The 21920-nt window shown below is 39.0% G+C and overlaps 1 protein-coding gene across 2 annotated transcripts in view; it reads right to left on the reverse strand.

Moving 5' to 3' along the window:
• Positions 1-215: 215 nt before the first annotated feature.
• fchsd2 (FCH and double SH3 domains 2) overlaps positions 216-21920 on the reverse strand; it is a 66940-nt gene continuing 45235 nt past the window's right edge. For both annotated transcript variants that reach the window (XM_023398733.2, XM_087171802.1), the window contains 9 exons: positions 14529-14618; positions 14121-14183; positions 9480-9614; positions 8902-8985; positions 8322-8499; positions 7250-7470; positions 6015-6207; positions 5835-5929; positions 216-5057 (listed from right to left, as the gene is read on the reverse strand). In XM_023398733.2, coding sequence (XP_023254501.1) covers positions 4965-5057; positions 5835-5929; positions 6015-6207; positions 7250-7470; positions 8322-8499; positions 8902-8985; positions 9480-9614; positions 14121-14183; positions 14529-14618 — 1152 coding nt within the window. In that variant the 3' untranslated portion in view covers positions 216-4964. The remainder of the gene's footprint in view (positions 5058-5834; positions 5930-6014; positions 6208-7249; positions 7471-8321; positions 8500-8901; positions 8986-9479; positions 9615-14120; positions 14184-14528; positions 14619-21920) is intronic.

A 21920-nucleotide genomic window follows, 5' to 3' on the forward strand; every position in this document is an offset into this window, starting at 1 on the left:
TGTTATCATGATCACACCCACTTCTAGGGACTGTAAAGTCTATACACACACACACACACACACACACACACACACACACACACACACACACACACGTTAGTTACACAAATTCTCAACTGTGGCCATAATACTCAAATTTGTCAGACAGGTGCATACAAACACAAATATCCTCCTAACTACTTACAAGAGGACCCATGTTGAAAGAGACACACAAACAATTTTTCCATATTTTTTTTATTAATTAACATTTGTACACAATAAATACAAACTTTGTTTTTTGTACAGCCAATAATAATATGCAGAAAGACTTTTGCACCTGTTCTCATTATTGTCACCATGGCAACAGTCTGTGAAGAGAGAGAAGGCCAGTTGTTCCACCACATCATTAATAACAGCAGCAGCGGTGCAGCTGCTCCAAATCCAAGGATGAAAAATATAGAATTATATGATACATTAAAAAACAAAAACAGGCTCAAACCAAAAAATTAAACACTGTAGCAGACCAGATGGGCTGTTAACAAGGGAAAATAATCATGTTCGAAGTGTCAGCTAGCAACAAAAAGTCCTACATTTTGATGGATTGACTAATGGAGCATTTATGGTGGGATGTTCTGTGGGATGCTGCTGTAAACCATAAACTTCAAAACAAGTTTGAAAACCAGTATAAATAAGATCTCAGAGAGATCAAGGAGAGGCTGTTGTTCAAGTCGTCTTGACCACTCTGTTACAAGTCAATGTTAGTTCCTACAACAGCAGAAGAGCAGAGGTTTGGATCTGAAACTTTAACTAAGTCCAGCATGCTTAACCTTTGTTAGGTGTGGATGCTACACAAAATGTTTTGTTTCTAAAAAATGATGCAAAAAAATCAAGGATGTTTTCAGTATTTTCACAATTTCTCGCATCACTTTTTTCAGTCTGACATAATTAACCTCCAGTATAGAGACCAATCAATTTGAGCCCAAGCCTCAAGCTGTGTCCCAACTCCATACTTCATACTTCATATTAATACTACATAGTATGTATTTTATACCAATCCATACTATTTTTGCAGTTAATACACAGGAAATTAATATACTTTACAGTTAATGTACTGCTACTTTGGAGCAGGACTGATAAATGTCATTAGTAAGTAGAGAGCAACACAGATTTAATACTTTTTTTTTTGTTTTCCAGTATGTTTCTGAAGCATTCCCACCAACGGAGAACAAGTACTGTTCTAATTGTCTCCATCTATGAAAGGCTCCTTTCATAAATTTCTTATCTGTGTGCACCGTGAGAAAGTAGTGTTCATCAACATCACACACAGTATCAAGATAATTTAGTGTCCATACTGACATCTCTGAGTATAATTTAATTTGTGGTGTGAATGATCAACAAAATCAAAGCCTAGTTAAAATAAATATGTAGGAAGGAACTGGGGCACATCTTCAGAGTCGAACACAGACCTAATCAAAATTCCTCCTCTCTCCGATAAACAATCACACGCGCAAACAGCTAGGCCTATCCCAAGACCAAAAAAAAGAAAGAAAAGAAAAAAAATACACACACATTTTCTCCATGTTTTCATTCAAAGGATCCCTTACTGTAATTTTTTTCATTTGTTGTTTATAAGTTAAGGAAAACACCAAATTACATTGTCCACAATTATCTCTCCATCTCTTTAGAAGAGTGGAGAAGTGAAAATAAAAGTATCAGTCACACTGAAACAATGAGGATCCACCACAGCATTAATGAAAAGAATGACTCTGACTTCTGTATTTGTAACTACAGTGATTCAACAGAGTCATTTCTACATGTCCCGCTGCTACGTGCAGGTACTGCTACTTTCCAGGGAAGGTACAAATAAATAAAAGTGCTACGCTGCCCTTTAGGCAAGGAGTTTTAAAGGTTTGAGGGGTGTGTTAGGGGGAAGATTTTTTTACTTTGAGTAAAAAAAAAAAAAAGAACGAAATTGTACTTTGAATGTTGCTTGCAAGTTCTGTTCTTTCCATTCAGAATGATGTATTTATTTTATACATCTCTTTTGTTTTCTGTTTCTACCATGGTTAATCGAAGTTGAAATGTAAGACAGTGGGAAAAGATGAGGATGATGTCAAACTGGAAATATTAAAGGTTCATTTGTTTTTATGGATGTTTTCTCTGCTGCATTAAAAAGCCAGAATCCCATTGTAATGTGATGGAGATGCTTTGCAAAAGCAACAGAGAGAAATAATACCTGCGAATGTAATGCGTGTCAGTTAAACAAAGATATATGTTATAGGTGAATAAAATCAGTGTGATAGGAGATATGATCTGTAGGGATAAAAGTCATACTGTTCTTTCTGTGATTAATAAAATCTCCTGACCCCAAATATTTTTCAGTGTCTATATCATCTCAAATAAAACTTTTCTCTGTCACCACATGGTGAATACCAACAATTGCAGTGCCTTTGAAAGCACCATCATCCTCCTCCTGAACCAATCAGTGATACAAACACAGAGCGGGTCACAGAATGAGAGCAGATATAGCAATGTGTGTGTAATATTATGTAACTGTATGTGTGTATATGAAAGCTACTGATTCACACTGACTGCCAATGGACAGAACAGACATTAGAGAAAAGAGGGAGAGAAATAAAGGAAGGGTGGGGAGAGAAGTGGAGATAAGAGCAGAAGGGAGGATCCAGCCTCCATTTTCTCTCTTTTTCTTTCATCGTCTCCTCCCCTCTCTCCTTTCATCTCTTCTTCATATTGTATTTACAATGCCCTTTCAGTATAAGATGAGGATAAAACTTCCACTACATATCAGACATGGTCATCCATTCAGCTGAGTTAGTCTATATGAAACGCTGTGCATAACATTCCTATGACAACAGTAATGTACTGTACTAATACACATTGAATACGTATGATGATAAGGACTATATATGGCAAGGGAAGGGCTGGGGAGGGGGACGCTGTGTCCACACACAACACCCAGTTTCTCTGTCCATTTACTTCAACCCCCACTGCACTCCAAAACATGACAAACTTGGCAAGTTTTGACTCATTCCCTTTCATCAAGCTTACTTTTTATGGAGCCCCAACACTGAAACACAAAATTTAGTAAATAAGTTAAAAATATAACATATTTAAAAGTTCTTTTTCTTTTTCTTTACTACCAATCAGTGGATACAATAGTAGAAAACTTAATTTCACTCACTTTTCTATGTAACTTTTATGGCCTATTTTATTTTCAAACCCATTTTCCCGTTGTTTGGTGTATTTAATCATGTAATTATTCCCTATTTTAACCATGCATGTATAATCATTTGGAAATTTGTTAAATATGTGGAGCACTGGAAACAATGTGCTAAACTGAAAACATTAGCAACTATGCACAGTGAGCATCAACCTTCTCTATTAATGTTAGCCACCATCTGAAGCTGACTTGGCTAGACTGTGTGGCTAGCTAGCTTAACTGACAATACGGGTGAGCCAAACAAACTGAGCATCAGTCCTTTCAGCTAGCTAGCTAGCTAGAGCTAACTGTCTTCACAGCTTGTGCACCTGATGTTAACCATCAAATTATTGTACTGCATGCTGCTGTAGCTAAAGCTTTTTAGCCAACAAACTACTTGCTGTGCTACAGTGCTACTTGGAAGTTCACTGACTTCTTTATCGAAGATAATGGAACTAAGTCTTGGACTTCATTGTGTCATCCTCAACATTTTGTAGATGTATGTAATTAAATCTCTCTTTTCTCAAAATGTAAAACTGAACTCAAAAGTTCTAATTTGTTGCTAGCTTTGCCAGCGTTAGCTTGTTGACTACAATGCTTTAGTGACTGATACAAGAGTTTCTACAGTGATGCTACAGCAGTATAAAGTACAGCACATGGATAATAAACATAACATACACTGACTGGTATAGTTTAATTAAGACAGTTAGCTTCAGCTCGGTACCTAGCAGAAAAGGTCACTCAGTGCGTTTAGATTCCAGTGTTTGCAACAATCATATCTCCTTTCTCCAAATATTGGTAATTTTCCTAATTATTATATGTTAAGGACAGTTGGGAATGTGGTGAGGAAAGGGAAATGTGTGTGGTGATAATAGACAAATGATTAAATGTGTGCCAAGACCAAAACAAAAAAGAAATACATATAAAAAGAAAATGGGCTTATGAAAGATAAGTGATATGTATGATAGTAATATGAGCAAAATAATTTGTTTTCATTTATTGAATCTACTAATAGGCAGTAAAGGGGAAGAAAATCAATCTCCTTACTTATTGACAGTTACATAAAGTATAAAGCTTTATATTTATTTACATTTACTATTTAAGTAACAGTAATATTTATGTATTTTCATGATATTTTTGATTTGTCTGATTTCCCTTTACTATACTTTGTCAGTGTCAGGGCTCCAAAGTTTTTCTCATGCTTTATGATTATTTGTTAGCATGTGAGTGATTAAAACAAGTTCAAATATATAAATAAAAAATAAACTGCACAGAGAAATAAACTGAATATCTTAAAGTAAGCTTAATAAGACAAAAGAAAACTTGCCAAACCCATCATTTACTTCTTACTCCCCCCTCTCCAAACATTCTCCCTCCTCTTCCTGCTCCTTTTACTGTGCTCTGGTTTGCTGTCTGATGAGGTGAAGTTTTAAGGCAAGACTGGAAGGACAAGGGAGGGCGGAGAGGGATACGGAGGCAGCCACTGCTGCACTTCATTAGGAAGCTACTACGGAGATTAATTAATTGGATACTCTGCCTTTATCTCCTCTCTCTTCTCTCCTCCTCCACTTGAGGAGGAGAGAAGATGCGGAACGGCCGGAGGGGTCGACATGGTTCAGTTCGGTTTACTTCACATCTTTTTTATCTCAGCTCATTTCAGTTCAGAGCAGTTCAGTTCTTCAGGCTGTAGGATAAGTCTGTCTGTCATCTGTTTTAATTTTTTTGAGTGTCTAAAACCAACCAAGCCTGCCAACTTGTCTGCCTGTCACACCAGTGTGATCTCCACCTCCTCCGTCTTGTCGCTCTTCTCCTGCTGTCTCCGGGAGTGCTGTTTAGGTGGAGGAGGGGCAGCTCGCACCTGCAGCAGTGACATAAAACAAATTAAGTGTGAGTGTAAGAAAAAAACAACGTGAGGAAAAATACTGTCAACATAACAGAGATGTCCTATCTTTCTTAATTTGACTAACAGCATAATGTTTATTTCCTGCTGTACGGCATAAACCTTTTATATCTCCAAAAAGTAAGGATTTTTCATTCTCTACTTTTAGAGCCTGGTTTTAAATAAACACAAAAGAATAAGATAAAAATGAACAACATAGAGACAGTGACACCGAGATATACCAATCAATTTGTATAAAATGTGTGTAAAACACAATAAAAGGCTGCAACTAACAATTAGTTTTATGATGGATTAATCTGTCAGTAAGTGGTTTGTCTGTGTGTTTGGTCTACAAAATTTAGAGACAAAGGCCCTTTGCAAGTTTTTAAAGCCCAAGGTGAAATCTTCAAATTGCTCTTTTTGTCTGACCACCAGTCCAGTGCCAAGGCACACACACAGTGAGGCTGGAACGGTTAACTTAAGCCATAAACAATTAATCAATTATCAAAATAGTTGCTGATTTTTCTGTTTCTGTTGATTGACTTACTGATTCATCTGCTAATTGTTTTTAGTGTTACATATACAGTTCTTCTGTAATCCACTTAATACGGTTGACACTTATTGAAACAACTCAGTTTGTTACACTGACATACATTAATATATTACATGCAATAACCAGAATGTTCTTTGCAGAAAACAAACAAGTATGCCATCTTCCATACAAAGCACACTTATTGAAATAACTTTGATACTAACAGGTCGTAGTTTGCCTGGGCCTCCTTCAGGGGTGAATCGTGGCGGCTGAGTCTGAGGAAATCCTGGAGACACTGGACTCCTGCCAGAGCTCTGATCTACAAAGAAAGAGAAAGATTTTTAATAAAAAGTCACAATGACCTTTCTCAACTATTTCAGTTAGTTTGCGTTTGCGTATCTTACTGTGAGTGGACAGTGGGCCCTTGTGTGATGAGGCAGGCAGTGGAGGTTTGTGCTCCCCATTAAGTGCAGTGGAAGGTGAGCGTGGGAGAGGAGGTGGGGTGGAGGTCTCGGGGCTGGTGAAAGGGCTGATGGGAGGTTGGTCGTACAGCGGAAGAGGGGGCAGAGAAGATGGCAACTTCAGTGATGGAGAGATCTAAAGAAAGAGACAGAAATTGAGAAATACATCACTGAAAATTTGCTGCTCATCTGTGATCCCACATCACATTACTAATGATATGAATTTTCTAAATTCTTGTCAGTTGAGTCTCCAGAGAAAAATATGTCTCTTTAGCTGCTAAATGCCCTACTATGTTCACCAGCTGTGTGTCAGCCGTTACGTAGGTATAGTATGTTTTCTTTAGCTTTTGTCTGATAACAGCTGAGGTCTGCTGCTGATGGAAACAACGCTGATTAAAAGTGGTGGGAGTGAATCAAGAAGAATGCAGCCAGGAAACCAAAACAATGAGCTGAAAGATGCTAAAACATTGCAGAGAGGGAATATGAAATTGCATTTGTGTTCATCACTCCAAGCGACACCTTTCACATTATACAGTAATTTCATCCATCGTTAATATAAAATACTGTTAATATATGAGGGACATAGGGAGGAATACCTTACAGAAATATTGCCGCTTTACTAGTTTGAAGTGTGACCTGCCACTGCACACACCTCGGAGGATTCAGATCTTTTACTAATCTTCCCAACATAAGACTTAAAAGACGTTAAGAGTTGTTGTGTTATGACTACAGGCTTTTAGGAAGGGAGAGGCTGTATCCTTCCTGTTGCTGAACCTCTAATAGGGTAGCGCTCAGTGCTACAGATAAGACTTCTTTCTGTGATTGCAGTGCAGGGTTTTTATCAGGACGCTGCAGGAACATGGCAGTTCTGATCCACTATTTGTGAACTCTGCCCTGCTGATAGATCAGCTGAACAACAGGCAGGAAGGGAGGGGAAAGAGGGGAGAAAGTGGCACAGCAGACTACACTCTATCCTTGGTATTTGTGCCCTGAGGAAAGACTGATAAGACCAGATTTCCAGCTGAGCTCAGGAGTGAGGCCTTGAATGTCTGTGTTTTATTTAAGTGGGAGTTATGTCTCCATTTTAAATCTGCTTTACTGAGTTATCCCACTGAATTACATGTTGTTGTGTGTGTTATCTGTTTGACTTATCCCTGTGAGTGTCGGTGTTAACATACCTGTATGTCACCCACCCCTCCCCCGCTGGTCTCCCCATTTTCAGTGAAATCTTCTACCAGTACGGAAGGGAAGACGCCCACACGCCCGTTGAGCTCCCCCTCCCAGAAGCCATCGTCTGTCTGAGTGTCGCGGCTCAACAGACGGATCACAGCTCCCTCAGAAAAGGAGAGCTCCTCGTCCGCCTGGCCCTCGTAATCATAAAGTGCACGGACATACACCGCTGCAGAGAAAGAAAGGAGGATAAAGAGAGACGGAGAGTAACAAGAGATGCAAAGAAAGAATTATTATTCCTGGGAAATGTAGTTCCTTGTCTGTCTGGCCCTCATTGTCATAAAGAAAATGGTACACATCACTGGAGAGAGGGAGATATAGAGAACCGCAATGATAATTAGGTGTCAGATTTTCCTCATGTTCCTCGTCCAAGTATTCAGGTGGAGCAGACACATAGGAATGGAAAGAGGGTAGGAGAAAGAGAGAGTAGAAGAAAGAAAAAGTTGCAAAGAAAGAAGGTTAGGAAAGAACAAAGAATGAAAATGACTGTCCAGCTTCAATATATGTTTGGATACAACCAGAGATAAGAGAGAAGCCAAAAGGAGAGTGAATATTTGTGATTAAGCGCCGCTCATGCCCATTTTTTTTTAACTGCCCTGCAAGTCCAACGACTGGTGTTTTGTGTTCTTTGCTCAATTTTATACAACCACTCTGCTATGATTTCTGTTCCAGTGAGGCAGTGGAATAGCAGCAACAAGATTTCAAACTGCTAAATATAAATGCATGGAGAGGAAATCTGGACGGACAAAACATATTCATATTTCTCTTCCGTTCTTGCTTTCTTGTTCTTCTGTTCAGTAGACAAACAGTAAACTCGCTCTTTACAATAACACCATGCTAAGCAAATTCAGTTGGAAGTCAATGGAGCAGTAAAGAAGAAAATGCCTCACTCAGTGGCACATAATAACTTCATTATAGGAAAAATCTAACTCATTTAAATTAGCTAGCTTGTTTTACTTACATTTCTACCATGCAGTTTAATTATGACAAAGAATATTCCTAAGTTTACAGCATACTTACTGTTTGTGTCTCCATTGATACAGCCAGAGAGCAGCTCTGGCTCAGTTGAATTAGACGAGGTGTGTGATCGAGCGTCGAGTGTAGCCAGAGACTGGAGCATACTCAGCAGACTGTTGGAGGTCGGGAACTGCAGGTATTTCTCTGGGACATACCCAACATGGCCGGTCTTATTGCGAGCCTGGAAAACAAACACACACACACACACACACACACACACACAAAATGAAGTGCATTCACAAATGCAAATATGGACATATTGATAATTTCACACATGAACACACACGACAGGAGGGAAAAAAACACCAAGAAATCTCAGTTTCAAAGTTCAGTTCATATAGATGAAAATGAACTAGTTTTTGTTCTTTCATTTTTTTTTTTTTCAACTAAGGTCACAGTTTCAAACAAACTGGCTTCAGCAGTAGTAGATGCACGTTCATCATTTGTAAACTGGTTTGTTCAGTTCAGCGTTCACTAAAAATATGAACATTTTCAATGAACGCGTTCATTGAACAACACAGCACACAACCATGTAAATCCAAAAGCAGACACATGACATAATGCTTGGTGTGTGTTTATGCACCTTGACCCAGTCCTCCATGTCTCCATCCTCAATGACCTCCAACATCTCCTGTTCATCGATAGTCAACTCGTCCGGCTGAGAGGCCTGCATGAGAGACACACCAACAGTGTTAAAGACAGAGAAAGAAAGACTAAGAGTGAGAAAGGAAAAAGAAAATAGAGTTTAACAAAAACAGAGAGAATAAGGAAGGTGTGTTGTGGGAGAAATCTACTCTTGACTATATATATATGTAGCTATAACATTCAGTATTATTCATGTATCTTATTCTTTGATCACAAGACATTCATTCTGTATAGTATATTAAAAAACAATGAGGAAAACAATCTGTAACTTGAAGACTAAGTTCATCATTAATAATTCATTTTAAAAACCTGAGAATTTCATGGCAATAACAAACCCGTCCGTATTTTCCTATTCATATAAATACAACACTGATATTCAACTTTACTTGCCTAATCGTGTACAGGAATGTATATGATACTGTGTGTTGTGGGTGTTCCTCTCCTTGCTTCATAATATGTGTAGGTGTAACCATGTAACTGCAGAGGGTAACCGTGTGTGTGTGTTGGTTCATTTACCTTGTACGAGTACAGGACTTTGCAGGTAAGCGGGTAGTTCCGAAGGGTTCCCGAAGGACTAGAGCTGCTGTCGTCAAAAACCTCCATATTCTCTTCACACTCCTCACCCTCCTCACGCTCCAGGTCCACTGTGCCCTTTAACAAAATAAACACAAACACAGTCAGATAAAGTGAAAACCTCTGATAAAAAACAAGGACAAAGAAGAAAAGCTCCATTCACCTCTAAAGCTCCAGAGTAAAAAAAATATGTACTCCAGACCAAATAAACAAAAACGTGCCCCAATACAAAAATGTTGTTTCCATATGATGTCAAGCAGATATTGAATATATAAAATTCAAAATCTGAAAGAAAAAAAAAACACCTTTCCTTCCTCTGTGCTAGTTTCACAAACCAATCTATACCATGCTGCCTTACCTTTTATTCCTGCCTGAGTCTCTCTTTCCTGCACAGTGTGTGTACTATAGCTTTTAGAAACAGGTGTGGAGGGACTAATGTTTCATATGATCCGACCCCTCCCTCTTTTGTTCCACGAGAATTTCACTGGCTTATATGAAGGTCATGTGATCCAGCTGGTAGAAAGATCCATCACACACAGCAAGCTGCCTTGTCCATAACAAAAGAGTATGTGTGTGTATGTGTGTATGTGTGTGTGTGTGTGTGTGTGTGTGTGTGTGTGTGTGTGTGTGTGTGTGTGTGTGTTTATCCATTCCTAAGTCATTGTGTTTAGTCATCAGATTTCTGTTGACACAGTAAACTCTACACCGGTGCGGAACAAAACAGATGTGTGTTTTTGTATATGAGCTGATCTCCTAAGTGTTTCTCCCAGACAAAGGAATCTGTTCTCCAGGGAAATAATAATAACCTTCAGGTGTAGTCCTAAGGCATTCCCTAATAAAAATTAACAGATTCGGGGTGTCGTGTGGCGTAGTGGTCTAAGCAGACGCCCCATGTGTAGAGGCTACAGTCCTCGCTGCAGTTGGCCCCGGTTCAAGTCCCGCATCGGACGGCCTTTACTGCATGTCATTCCCCCTCTCTCTGTCTCTCTCCACTATCCTGTCCAATAAAGGCACAAAAGCCCCAAAAAATATATACTTTAAAAATTAACAGATTCTTGTTAAAGCTATCAACTGAGAGTGATTATCAAATGGCCTTATATCTGAAACACACACGCTTATTTTGCTTTACAAACATAAATGCAATGTGTAATACTAATATCAACATGCTAACATACTCACAATGACAATGCCAACATGCTAATATTTAGCAGATATAATGTTTATCATGTTCACCAGCTTAGCTAACCTGCTAACACATAGTACAGCTGAGGCTGAAGGGATTGACAAATTTTAATTTTGTAGCACTGGTGGTGTTGCCACAGAAAACATCAAGGGATCACCAAAGTCAGCAAGAGTCATCCTCTGAGGAGGTTGAATGTCTGTACAAAATTTCCAACTATTGATTGTTCAGATATTTCAGTCCGGACAAACTGGTGGATCCATAGAATGTGACAAGTTGCATTATTAGATTGTTAACAGACAGTTGTGTACATGCTATGTACACTACTGTTGTATTGTGGGAATTCTTTAGTGTGCATGTTACACATTCAGAATTTGGAGTAAGGAGGGTAACTGTTGTGGCCTGTGGGCAGGTGGTACATAGTAGCCACAGGGTTAAGAGTTAATTAATTCCCCTGGACGCAACAAATCATTTTGCAGTGCTCCCATAGCAGTGACAGTTCTTATATCATAACTAGAGAGAGATGTTGGACACAACCTTGGTATACATAACTGGCAGGAGTCATTGACTCAATGTGATGGAGGACATCTTGATGTCCAGTTCTATATTTTTTGAGTGCCAGTTGAAGGACACATTTTTTTGTTGGCTGCATGTTTGTTTTGTTACGTCACTCCTATCCACTTTACTGCACTGATTTAAAAGCACACTGCACAGCCTGAGGGCCAATTTCATTCCATCCCTGAAGTAAAATGACCAGCATGTATTTCAGTAATAACCCAATAAAATGTCACCAAAAAATACATCTCTCAGTGTGTGTAGCAATACAGCTGAGATGCAGACCAATCAACCAACCAACCAGATTTTATTGTTCCTGGAGGTAATAACTGTGAAAGTGATATTGTAATGAAGGCAGTGGCTGCCTAAGGGACTTTAGGGTTCATGGTTTACTGTATTTCATGGTCGTATTAATAAAGCTGAGTCGAATGACAAAGGGGCAGAGGGAAGTGCTTGCTCCCCAATCTCATTGTTTTTCTGTGGCCTCCTCTACAGATTATTATTCATATTCCATCCATCCTTTCTTCTCTCTCTCGCCATCGGTCACTTCTTGACCTCTCCCTAATCAGCAAAGTAATGTTAACAATCCTTCCTACTGTTTTCCTCCCCATTCTCCATCTCTGTCTCTTCATTTCCTTTGTTGCACCTCTCTATTGTAGTGCCGCTTTCCCTGCCACTGTCAGTCTCTTAAGGCTCCGGTGCACTCCAAATAAAATCAAAGGCTGTTGAACTGCTGTCAAATGCCTGAATACTAAATGTACCTCCTGGCCTGTTCTTTTAATAACACCCATAGCAGATGGAGGAGTTTTCAGCAGTCTAGTCTCCAACTGATTCATATTATAAATAGGGCAGGGAAAGTTAAAAGAAAACTTGCATTCCAACGGATGTGAAAAAAAAAAAAAAAAAAGACTTGCAGCTAATAAAAGGGAATTCTTTGTTTTTGTCACCATTTTCACCATTGTCCATCCATCCATGAGCTATACCGTTTATCCCTTGAGGGTCAGAGGGGCCAATCCCAGCTGACACGGCTCTGTGCAAGTCTAATATTTTTTTGCTGTATAATATGGCCTTACACTATGTTCCTCTATGTTCTCTGCAGTTTTTCACAAGCCCCCATCTCTCTCACCTCAGCTTCCAATTTTACTTCAGCATTATCACTCTGACGCTGCTCACTCCTCACCTCTCCCCCTCACCCTCTCCTCCACATCACACCACCTCTTTTTTTTTTCTCAGCTAACTCTCTCTCCTTCTCTCTCTCATTCTTCAGTAATTGTCTCTCTACAACTTCCTCTCTCACTGCACAACTCCTTCGATCATCCCTACTTCTCTCTTCATTTAAGTCTTCCTAGACTGCTTTCTCCCTCACTCTCCAGACTTTGTTTCTCTCTGGTGTTAGCTGTCAGCTGCAATATCATGTGAGCAGAATGTCAAGTGCTTCCAGTGGAGCAGACTGACTATGTTTAGTGCTGTTGACAGACACACACACACACCCACATCTCCTCAAAAATCCCATGTGGGATTACACTCCTAGTCACGGACAGAAACGCACAAACAAATGCACAAACATAACCTTAAAACTTAAATTTAATTTAAAAGAATGGTTGAAAATGCTGGGAGATGTGTTTAGTCATTTTCTTGCCAGGGGCTGAATGAACAGATCGACATCACTCTCATGTCTGTATGCCAAATATGAAGCTACAGCAAGCAAGCCGCCAGTTAGCTTAGTTTATGGTAAAGACTGGAAACAAGGGGAACACAGCTAGCCTGTCTCTGTCCAAAGGTAACAAAATCCACCAACCAGCATCTCTAAAGCTCTCAAATTAACACGTTATGTCTTGAGTAATCCATACAAAACATCAGTGAACTTTTCGGGAGCTGGTAGCTGATTTTAACATAAGAATGGTATCAATCTTCTCATCCAACTCTCAGGAAGAAAACAAATAAGTCTACTTCCAAATATGTCAAAGTATTTGTTTGTTAAGGAAAAATAAGAATTTACTACAGCCAGAAATGAGGGAAGGGGAATGTGGAACTACCTGGAGCCCACTCCTCAGATCAGGCTTCAGATCTGTATTCAGTCTATCTTGCCAGTAAAACTAGGAGTGATGAACTAAAAACTAGAGAGTTGTGCATAGACTACATCAGTATTCCACTGGGGAAGTGGGGCGTTTTAAGAGGCTGTAACTAGCGTGACAGATGATTAGGCAGCAGGGCTGAGGTCAATTATCTTGCAATTTACATCATTCAGGAAGTGATTTGTCTGGAGAACTATTCTAGCTGGGTGGTTTTCACTTATAATGAAATCATAAAGAATGAAAAGTCTATGGTTATGAGTCAGTGCCTTGGAGTTTAAAATGACATTTTTTTGGATGTGTTGAATTGAGTGAGTTTTCGTGTGGTGCATGAAGAAAAACTGTTGGGGGGCGAGATGAGTCAATAGCAGCTATGTGACTAACATACAGTGACACAATCTAGTGGTTTGATGGTTTGAAGTGGGTTAAGGAGGCCACCATGCATGCAATACAAACAGCTACGGTTTATTTTGTGTGGTGAGGAGGTACCCTTCTAATTTTGATTCATGAGTGTGAGATTTGCACTTTCTAGCCAAGTCAATCACATCTTTATAAATTGATGATAAAAATTATTTATCATGTACTGTAAGTATTTATGTATTAGTGTAGTTCTAGTAACATTCAGGTTTATGTTATGTGAGCAGTTTTGTTGTTCATTAATTCCTCTAATGTTTTCACATTTCATTAATAAACTTTGTGTTTTTGTGAAAACAGAATGAGTTCTGCTGGCTTGGCAAGAAAGCAGCAACGTAGGCACAGTGAGGGGAGGTGTCTCACCGACAGTGAGGGATCGTGGGAAGTGTAGCTGGCCCAACGTTCATTCTCCAGCTCCTCCATCACCTACAGCATGCACAGAGAGAGTGGGGGGGAGTTTATACACATATTGCAAACAGGCACACTCACACTCACATACTGCAGTACACTAAGTGGTATTCATGCGTGACAGGACACACACACACACACACACACACACACACACACACACACACACACACACACACACACACACGCAGACACACGCAGACACACGCAGACACACGCAGACAGAGAGACAGAGAGACAGAGAGAGAGAGAGAGAGAGAGAGAGAGAGAGAGAGAGAGAGAGAGAGAGAGAGAGAGAGAGAGAGAGAGAGAGAAAGAGTATATGCACACATTTTTTTTACAACACTCACAAACTAAACCTACCTGATTCATTGCACTCTTCAGCCAGGTATCCACAGCAACCCCCACCTGACGTAGAAGGTCCAACCGAGCCTCAGCTTTCAATTTTATTGTCTTTGGAGAGAGACAGGGTTTGTTGGTTAAACAACATCAAATATATCACTGACCTACACAGTTTTTCTCATATTAGTCTAAAGAAAAAACAAGTACAGAACATTGCAACTTGGGTCCTATTTTATTTAAAATAAGATCCTATTTGAAACATGTCTATTTTCCTTTATTATGGACACCAAAGCAAACCTTTATCTCACAGAGCCACTGTGTGCCCATGCAGAGTAAAATGTTATCTTGACTGTTAGGAATAATGAGCCAAACTATGAAAATACAAAGTTGTAAAACAAGCTGAATTTACATTCAAATGCAAGAGCAGTCTGGTTGCAGTCAGTTTGGTCTCCAGGTTGTAAAAGTGTCAGTCTCCCTGCTTTATATTTATTCATAAGTAGGAACCTCTTTCCTAGTGATGGAAGACTAGCCTCTTAAACTTGCACAGATGAAAAGACACAAAGGTATTTTTAATCATGATGCTGACACAAAACAAACACAAGGCAATAACAATATAATTAGTTATTAACAAACATATGTATATATAGTAAACACCCTATGGGAGCCATTTTCTCACATACAATGGATTTCTAAAACTGATGCAGGGAAACAGACCTCAAGTGAACCTGTATACCAGAGCAGACATCACAATATGCATCTGTTTCTAATCAGGATACACTTCTCTCAGTGCACATAGTATAATTTTTCAAGTTGAACTGAAGTTGTTCTGAAGTTGAACCTCATAGCCATCTTTAAACAAGAGTCCCACAACTGCCTCAGCATCAAATTCACTGAGTTTTCCAGGCCCAATTACCTCAAATTCAAGGACCCAACACAACATAGTTTGAGACACGGATCAATGTTAATTACTGTTCCAACACTAATAATTTTTATAATGAGAACTAGCAGGCTATACAGACGCTCACGGGCAACAATTAAAAAGAGAGAGAGGCTAAATTGTGTAAACACTTCTCAACTGTGCTGTGTGTTACAGTGATGGCAGACTATGTGGTCTATTGTACACATGCATGCAGCTGCAGTTAGCCTATTTACTGACATTAAGAAAAAACATTTAAAAAAACTTCAGTGTCTGTTTTTACAGAAAATATATAAAGTCAAGCACTTTCAATTATGTCTATTTTCAAAAGCTTTTGCAGCCTTGACTTTTTTCCTCACGTTCACAAACTTTCAAGGATATAAAGTATCCATGGGAATTCTGTTTAAATCCAATATTCACTGGAAAAACTTGTGAAGAAAAACGTTTTAATGTTTTTCTCTTTTGGCCTTTCAGCTGTATTTGATCATAATTTAGTGACAGAACAAGGATGTGAACTGGATTTGCACCCCAAAATGTGTCGAATCTGTGTCATGTAGTCTCTCAAAACTTGCTGTACTTTCTTTTAATGAGCTGTGAACACTGGACATGTGCCGTGTTCTTTGCTAATGAGACAATATGACGAGGCTATAACCACCAGTAGGGAAACCCCTGAGACTTACATTCAGTCTGTCTCGCCTCCTCAGCTTTCTCTTTCATCTCTGATCCTTTCTCTTTTTTCTTGCTGTCTCTCACTATTTTCATCAATTTCCTCCTTCATTACCCTCTCCTTTCCTTTCTCACTGATGCTGACAGAGCAGATTGATAGCTGATGACTCCCTCCCACAGAGGCAGACAGACACATTGTCAAGACAGACTCACCAGCTTTGATCAATAAAGTACCTGAGCGCCTTAAATGCCACAGTTTTCCTTTCTGTTAGCAGCACTCAACAAATGCTAGAGGAAAGCACCAGCCTTAGCTGCTGCTGCTGTTGTGCAACCATTAACATACCGGATTAAAGAGGAGGAAAATTAAAATATTGGCTGATACACTGCAACAATACTTTCAGTAGTTAAAGTCAACAGAATAAGCAGCCAGTAGTGTGAGCACAGATTACTGGTGGAAAGACTGCACAACCTTGGAAAGAAAGACAGTCTGGCTGCGCAGCTGTAATCATTAAAACCAACAGAAAGGTAGACAGGAAAATAGGTGGAGAGACACTGCAGGAAGAAAACTCAGCTGTCTGACTGTAACTAAAACAGAATTATGGCTCATTTAAAACGTTCTGGTTCTCTTTCAAAAGTGCTGCAACCAGCTGTTTTTTTGCTCAAAAGCTGAGAACAGATTTGCTTGTTGGGTGAAGCCATGACATGTATGTGAGATTTGAAACAACAAACTAAAAGAATATAAAACCATCAAATATGTAAGGTATTACAACCTCCTGTCAAACATAACGAGGCACAGTGGGATCAAATTGGGCCTTTACCAATAGGTACAGTACTGTAGTTTGTTTAACAATTCAGTAGCAGAGATATCAACAGCTCAGGCAAGTGATTGATCTGTTTTTATAACCAAAAAATATGGTGCATGTGCACACACCTCCATGTCCATGTTCTATTTACCAAAGGTGCTAACATGTTAGTGCAGATAATATATAGGATATTTCCCATCAATTTTCTTATTAGTTTTGTTTGCTTGTGCTATAAAGTGTCTGGGAGCACTATCTCAATGCCTCTTCTGTTTCTGAAGGATTGTGACGCCGCGTGTTAATTAGGCCAGATTGTCTCGTGGAGCCAGTTTGAGAAAAGCCGTCAACAGCTCATTAGTATGAAGACAACCTCTTGCCTCAAATGTTCTCACTCTCTCATCCTCTAAGAACCTCTTACAAAGAGGAAGCAGAGAGGCCAATGATTACATCATTATAATATTGATGATTCCAAACTTTACTAGAAAGTAAGCATACAAGAAAGATAAGATACTGTATACTGTATAAATGCAACTTATATAAAATGTAGTATGTCAGGTAAGTCCCTTAATCTCTTGAAGCCTCATCCGGTGCCATGTACCTTTATTGTCAGTCTCTCTGAGCCCAAAATCACTGATTTCAGACTGTAAGAAAATATTTTTTTTTTTGTCTCACTGAGTTACTTTCTCTCAAGAAGATAAGAAATGTACAGCAGATTCATCCTCATTTGATTTCCAGTTACCTCTGATGCATGTTGTTTTATTAATAATGGAAGCTCCAGTAGAGTAGAACGGCTAGCCTGGAGCACACTCTCATCATATTTTATATATATATGTATATATATATAGATAGAATATATAATGCATTGCAGTACAATTTAGTTATGGTAAGTTTCACTTGACTTTTATCATAGTATGCATCACTTAATCATGCTGTGCCATTTCTGTAACGGTAATAACTATTTAAGTAATTTTTCACAGACCTGCACAGTGTCTAGTTTCAGTTTCCAGAGTCTTTTATCAGCACTCAGGTGGAGACCATAAAATCAGACCAACATCAGTGGAGCAGAGGATACATTACTCTACTGTTTCTTTCAGTGTTTATCGATTCCATTCAAAATGAGGTGAGAAGAAGACGATGCTTCTGAAGACTGCGTGGTGTTGAACACTGCAGAACAGATTTAAAGATTTAAAACAACATTACAACTTCAAAGGATTGTGCTGCTTATTTTGATAAGTCTTCTGTGACCATAAAACAAGAAATAAAATCGTACCTAACTCCCCGTAACTCTTCCATAAATGCAACAGCCTCCCTGGCTTTTTAAGATGTTCTTAAAATAACCATAAACTCTGAATAAACAGTTTGTATGGATTATGAATATGTCTCTTTAAACCTGTTCATGATTCAAGGAAATGTGATTTATGCTTTATGCAGCGTGTTTTCCATAAAATACCCAGATGGAAGATTGTGAGACAAGATAAGAAATCTTCTGACGTTGCTCTTACTACAGTATGTACTGTATATGATGATGAAATGATTGATTCAGGTGTTTCTCAAATAAACCTAAAACTTGTATCTTGCTCCCAGATATGCCTGCAGTTTGACATGCAGTAAATAATGGTCACAGTTTTAGCAAAGACAGTGCATTGACTCAGCATTTGTTGTTGTTGTGACAAGGAAACTGGGCAATTTATGAAAAATCAGCAAATGAGGACAGGTAGCGAGGCCAACTATGCCATCAATCTCTCTTACTGGCTGGTAGCAACCTTCTGTCGTCAAGCTTGTATTTCACACATGCTGCTTCTGAAATAGCAATGAGTTTTAGCTGATGATGATACCAAAGTAAAACCTGGATTATTACTCAGCAAAACACATCCTCATGCATTTCTCCAATGGGTAAAGGTGCCTCAAAAATATCTTTTATCCACCAATAGGCATTCACTGGATATAGGCTGACAACTAAATCTCTATCCTAAATATAGGTCTAGCTTAATTTTCTTGCCCACAATAATTTGAAATGGCTTCTGCAAAATGCTATATCGGATGAAGATGGGACTTCATGTAAAAGGAAAGGATGGCACTATCACTATCCAGATAATGCTGTAATCAAACCTGGATAATGTCTTTTGTACTGCTTTGTCTCCCTTCATAATTCTGTGATAAGAGCTCTGTGATGAAGTCATTTGTACCAAATGAGCTCATAAAATATTCATAATCTTACTCAAGGTAATGGTGGCCTAGAAGAGCAAAGAATAGCATACAGACAGTGTGAGCGAGAGAGACTGAAGCAGAGAGGAAGACAGAGAGGGTGGGGTAGCAAGAAGATGGTGTGGTCACATGTTTGCACTTTGCAACGAAAAGACTCCCTAATTATTCTGTAGCAAGTGAGATCACAAGCTATTGATAGTGTTGCTTAAATATTCTTGCAGTGTAAGGTATTGAAATAACTACCAAAAACTATTTTATCTATCACCTTAAAAGCAGTAAAATTATAATCTTAACAAAATATTTGCAAAAAATATCTTAGATGATTAAAAGTGTAGAGATATACTGATCTGCCAGAGGTTAACTTCAGGAATGAAATATTTTTGACCAAACCTGACAGCAGAGGGTGCCAGATATATGAAAGCCTGATAATAAAAAAAAAAAACATAGTGTAGATGCAAAGAGGCAACAGGGGGAGAGAAAGAGCTAAGCAAAGTGAAGGAAGACAATGAAACTGAAGAACACAACAGAGATGAAAAGCCAAAAAAGCACAGATACTTTTGAGAGAGAACAGAGACAGAATTGAGGTGAGGAAGATGAGAGATGATGATGCAGTGTTCTCATTCATAGTGTGACACATTGAATCTGCAGGAATCAATACATAAATGATCGATAACTCTGCGAGTGGAAAGGCTGAGATGTGCAGAAGGAAAAGAGAGGGAGTGGAGAGAAAGATGCTGAGGAGGAGGGAAAGATGATGAAATGAGAGATGGATGAAAAAGCCAAAAGAGCAAGAAAGAAAAGAAAAAGAGAAAAATAAATTGGCACTCACAGTATTAGATTTCATAGTTTAGATATAATAACTGGAATTTTTACAGTTACACTGCTATCATACCTGTGTACTGTCTCACTGAGCTACTGTGATGGACATGACTCTGGAAAAGTATCTTTAAATCTGAACACCTGAACAGAATGCAGCAAAACCACATAGAGCCACATAGAGCAGGGGATTATTGGGCTGTGTGGATAAGAATGGTCGAATAACTTGAATGATCTGACAAAGAGGTAGACAGATCAATCCTGGGCCTTGTTTGTTAATTCCACCCTCCTTCATGAGCCATGCTGATGAGCGGACTCAAAGCCAAGTGCCACTGACTGCATTCAAAATATGGACCAAATAATTAGTCACTCAGCCACAAACACCGGGTGGAGGAAATATGACTGAAGGCTGAATTCTATGCTCTCGCTGTGACAAGAGGGTTTGTTTGCTAGACTAACACCGCAGTGACACTGCTGCCCTCGCATAAATATACACAGGATATTTTTTTATATTTCATAAGAGAGGAAACATCTATCCGTCCTTTCTCCATACCTGCGTATCCTGGGTATGGTATTATAGGCTGGAGCCTAGCATAGGCAGGCTAGATCCTGGATTGGTGCCAGTCTATCACAGAGCTAAGACACTGATGGACAACCACATTTAGAGTTTCCAGTTCACCTGTCCTTGCATGTCTTTGGACTGTGAGAGGAAAATGCAGCATCCGGACAAAACCCGTGTGAACAGTTTAAACACAGACACTAAGGTAACGGTGTTAAGAGAACATATCCTATCATTTATGCTTTGCTATCAAAGATAAATGTCGACACTGAGTCACAGACCTCGGCTTTGCGTATGTTTTCTTTGGTGTCTTCTATCTTCAGCTCCAGATCTAGTCTGCCTTGCTCCGTGGCGGGCAAGCCATGGCTCTCACACTCCTCCAGAGACTGAAAACAACACACACAAACACATAACTTGATTAGAAACAGTGTGTGTATCTGTTTCAGATATTGTATTTTTAAAATGGGTATATGTGACAAACATGAGTATGTGTGTGCCCATCTTACTCTCTTGTAGTGAATGATATTTTTGTGTTCCCTGGCCACTCTGGTTGCCCATTTCCTGGCCTCCTTGTTCAGACTGTGCTCCTCCGTTGTCCCCGTCTCCGACTCCAGCTGACGACTCTAAGATAGACAAACACACACACACACACACAAGTGCACACATAAGTACAGTATCAGCGATAACAGCACAAGGTGTTTGATATGTAGAAGCTGTTAATTTAGCTAAAGAAAGTGTGAGAGAAAGATTGTTTCTTTCTCACATAATTAATACAGCATGTGCTCTATTGTATTCCTCTTGGAATGAAATAGCTGTTATCAAAATCACATGTGAAAGAGCATGAGTGTGTGAAAGTGTCTGTTAGTGTGTGTGTTTTTGTTTGACGGCAGGAGGTACATAAATACAACAAAAGCACATATGTGGGCCTGTTGAAGAATCTGCACAACTTTCCAATAAAATATTTAACATCAATTATAACCATGTGGCATTTTTTCTGCAGGGACTAATGCATTAAATGTGTCTCTGAATTATAAGTTTCCACACTTTCACTAATCCACAGAATTAATTTAATTTTTTTTTACATTATTTCTTAAAAGCCCTTAAAACCTATATTTTCAATCAACTTCTCACTGTGAGTAATGGGATGAATTTATCTCTGTGCTTATTTTTACTGATTTGAAGTAGGTAGGGTTAGTTGGAAAAAGGGTGTGACACACTGTGCACCAATCAGAATTTAGCAATGTGTGGATCAAACTCTGATGACAGTGTGTGGGTTATTTGGTTACTCTCTCTCACACACACACGCAGTGGCACTTTTATTCAGTCTTCTAAGTTTCTAACTCTTAACTATGCAGGCGACACAGAAAGCTCAGTGCAATGCTACTAATTAATGGACCAAGTATGGATCATAAAGGGTTTGGGAAACTAAAAGGATACATTTTAATACTTTG

The sequence above is a fragment of the Seriola lalandi genome, unplaced genomic scaffold (genome assembly GCF_002814215.2).
Source record: "Seriola lalandi dorsalis isolate HSWRI2012SDOR001 ecotype SW California unplaced genomic scaffold, Sedor1 jcf7180002049771, whole genome shotgun sequence".
NCBI classification, from domain to species: Eukaryota; Metazoa; Chordata; class Actinopteri; order Carangiformes; family Carangidae; genus Seriola; species Seriola lalandi.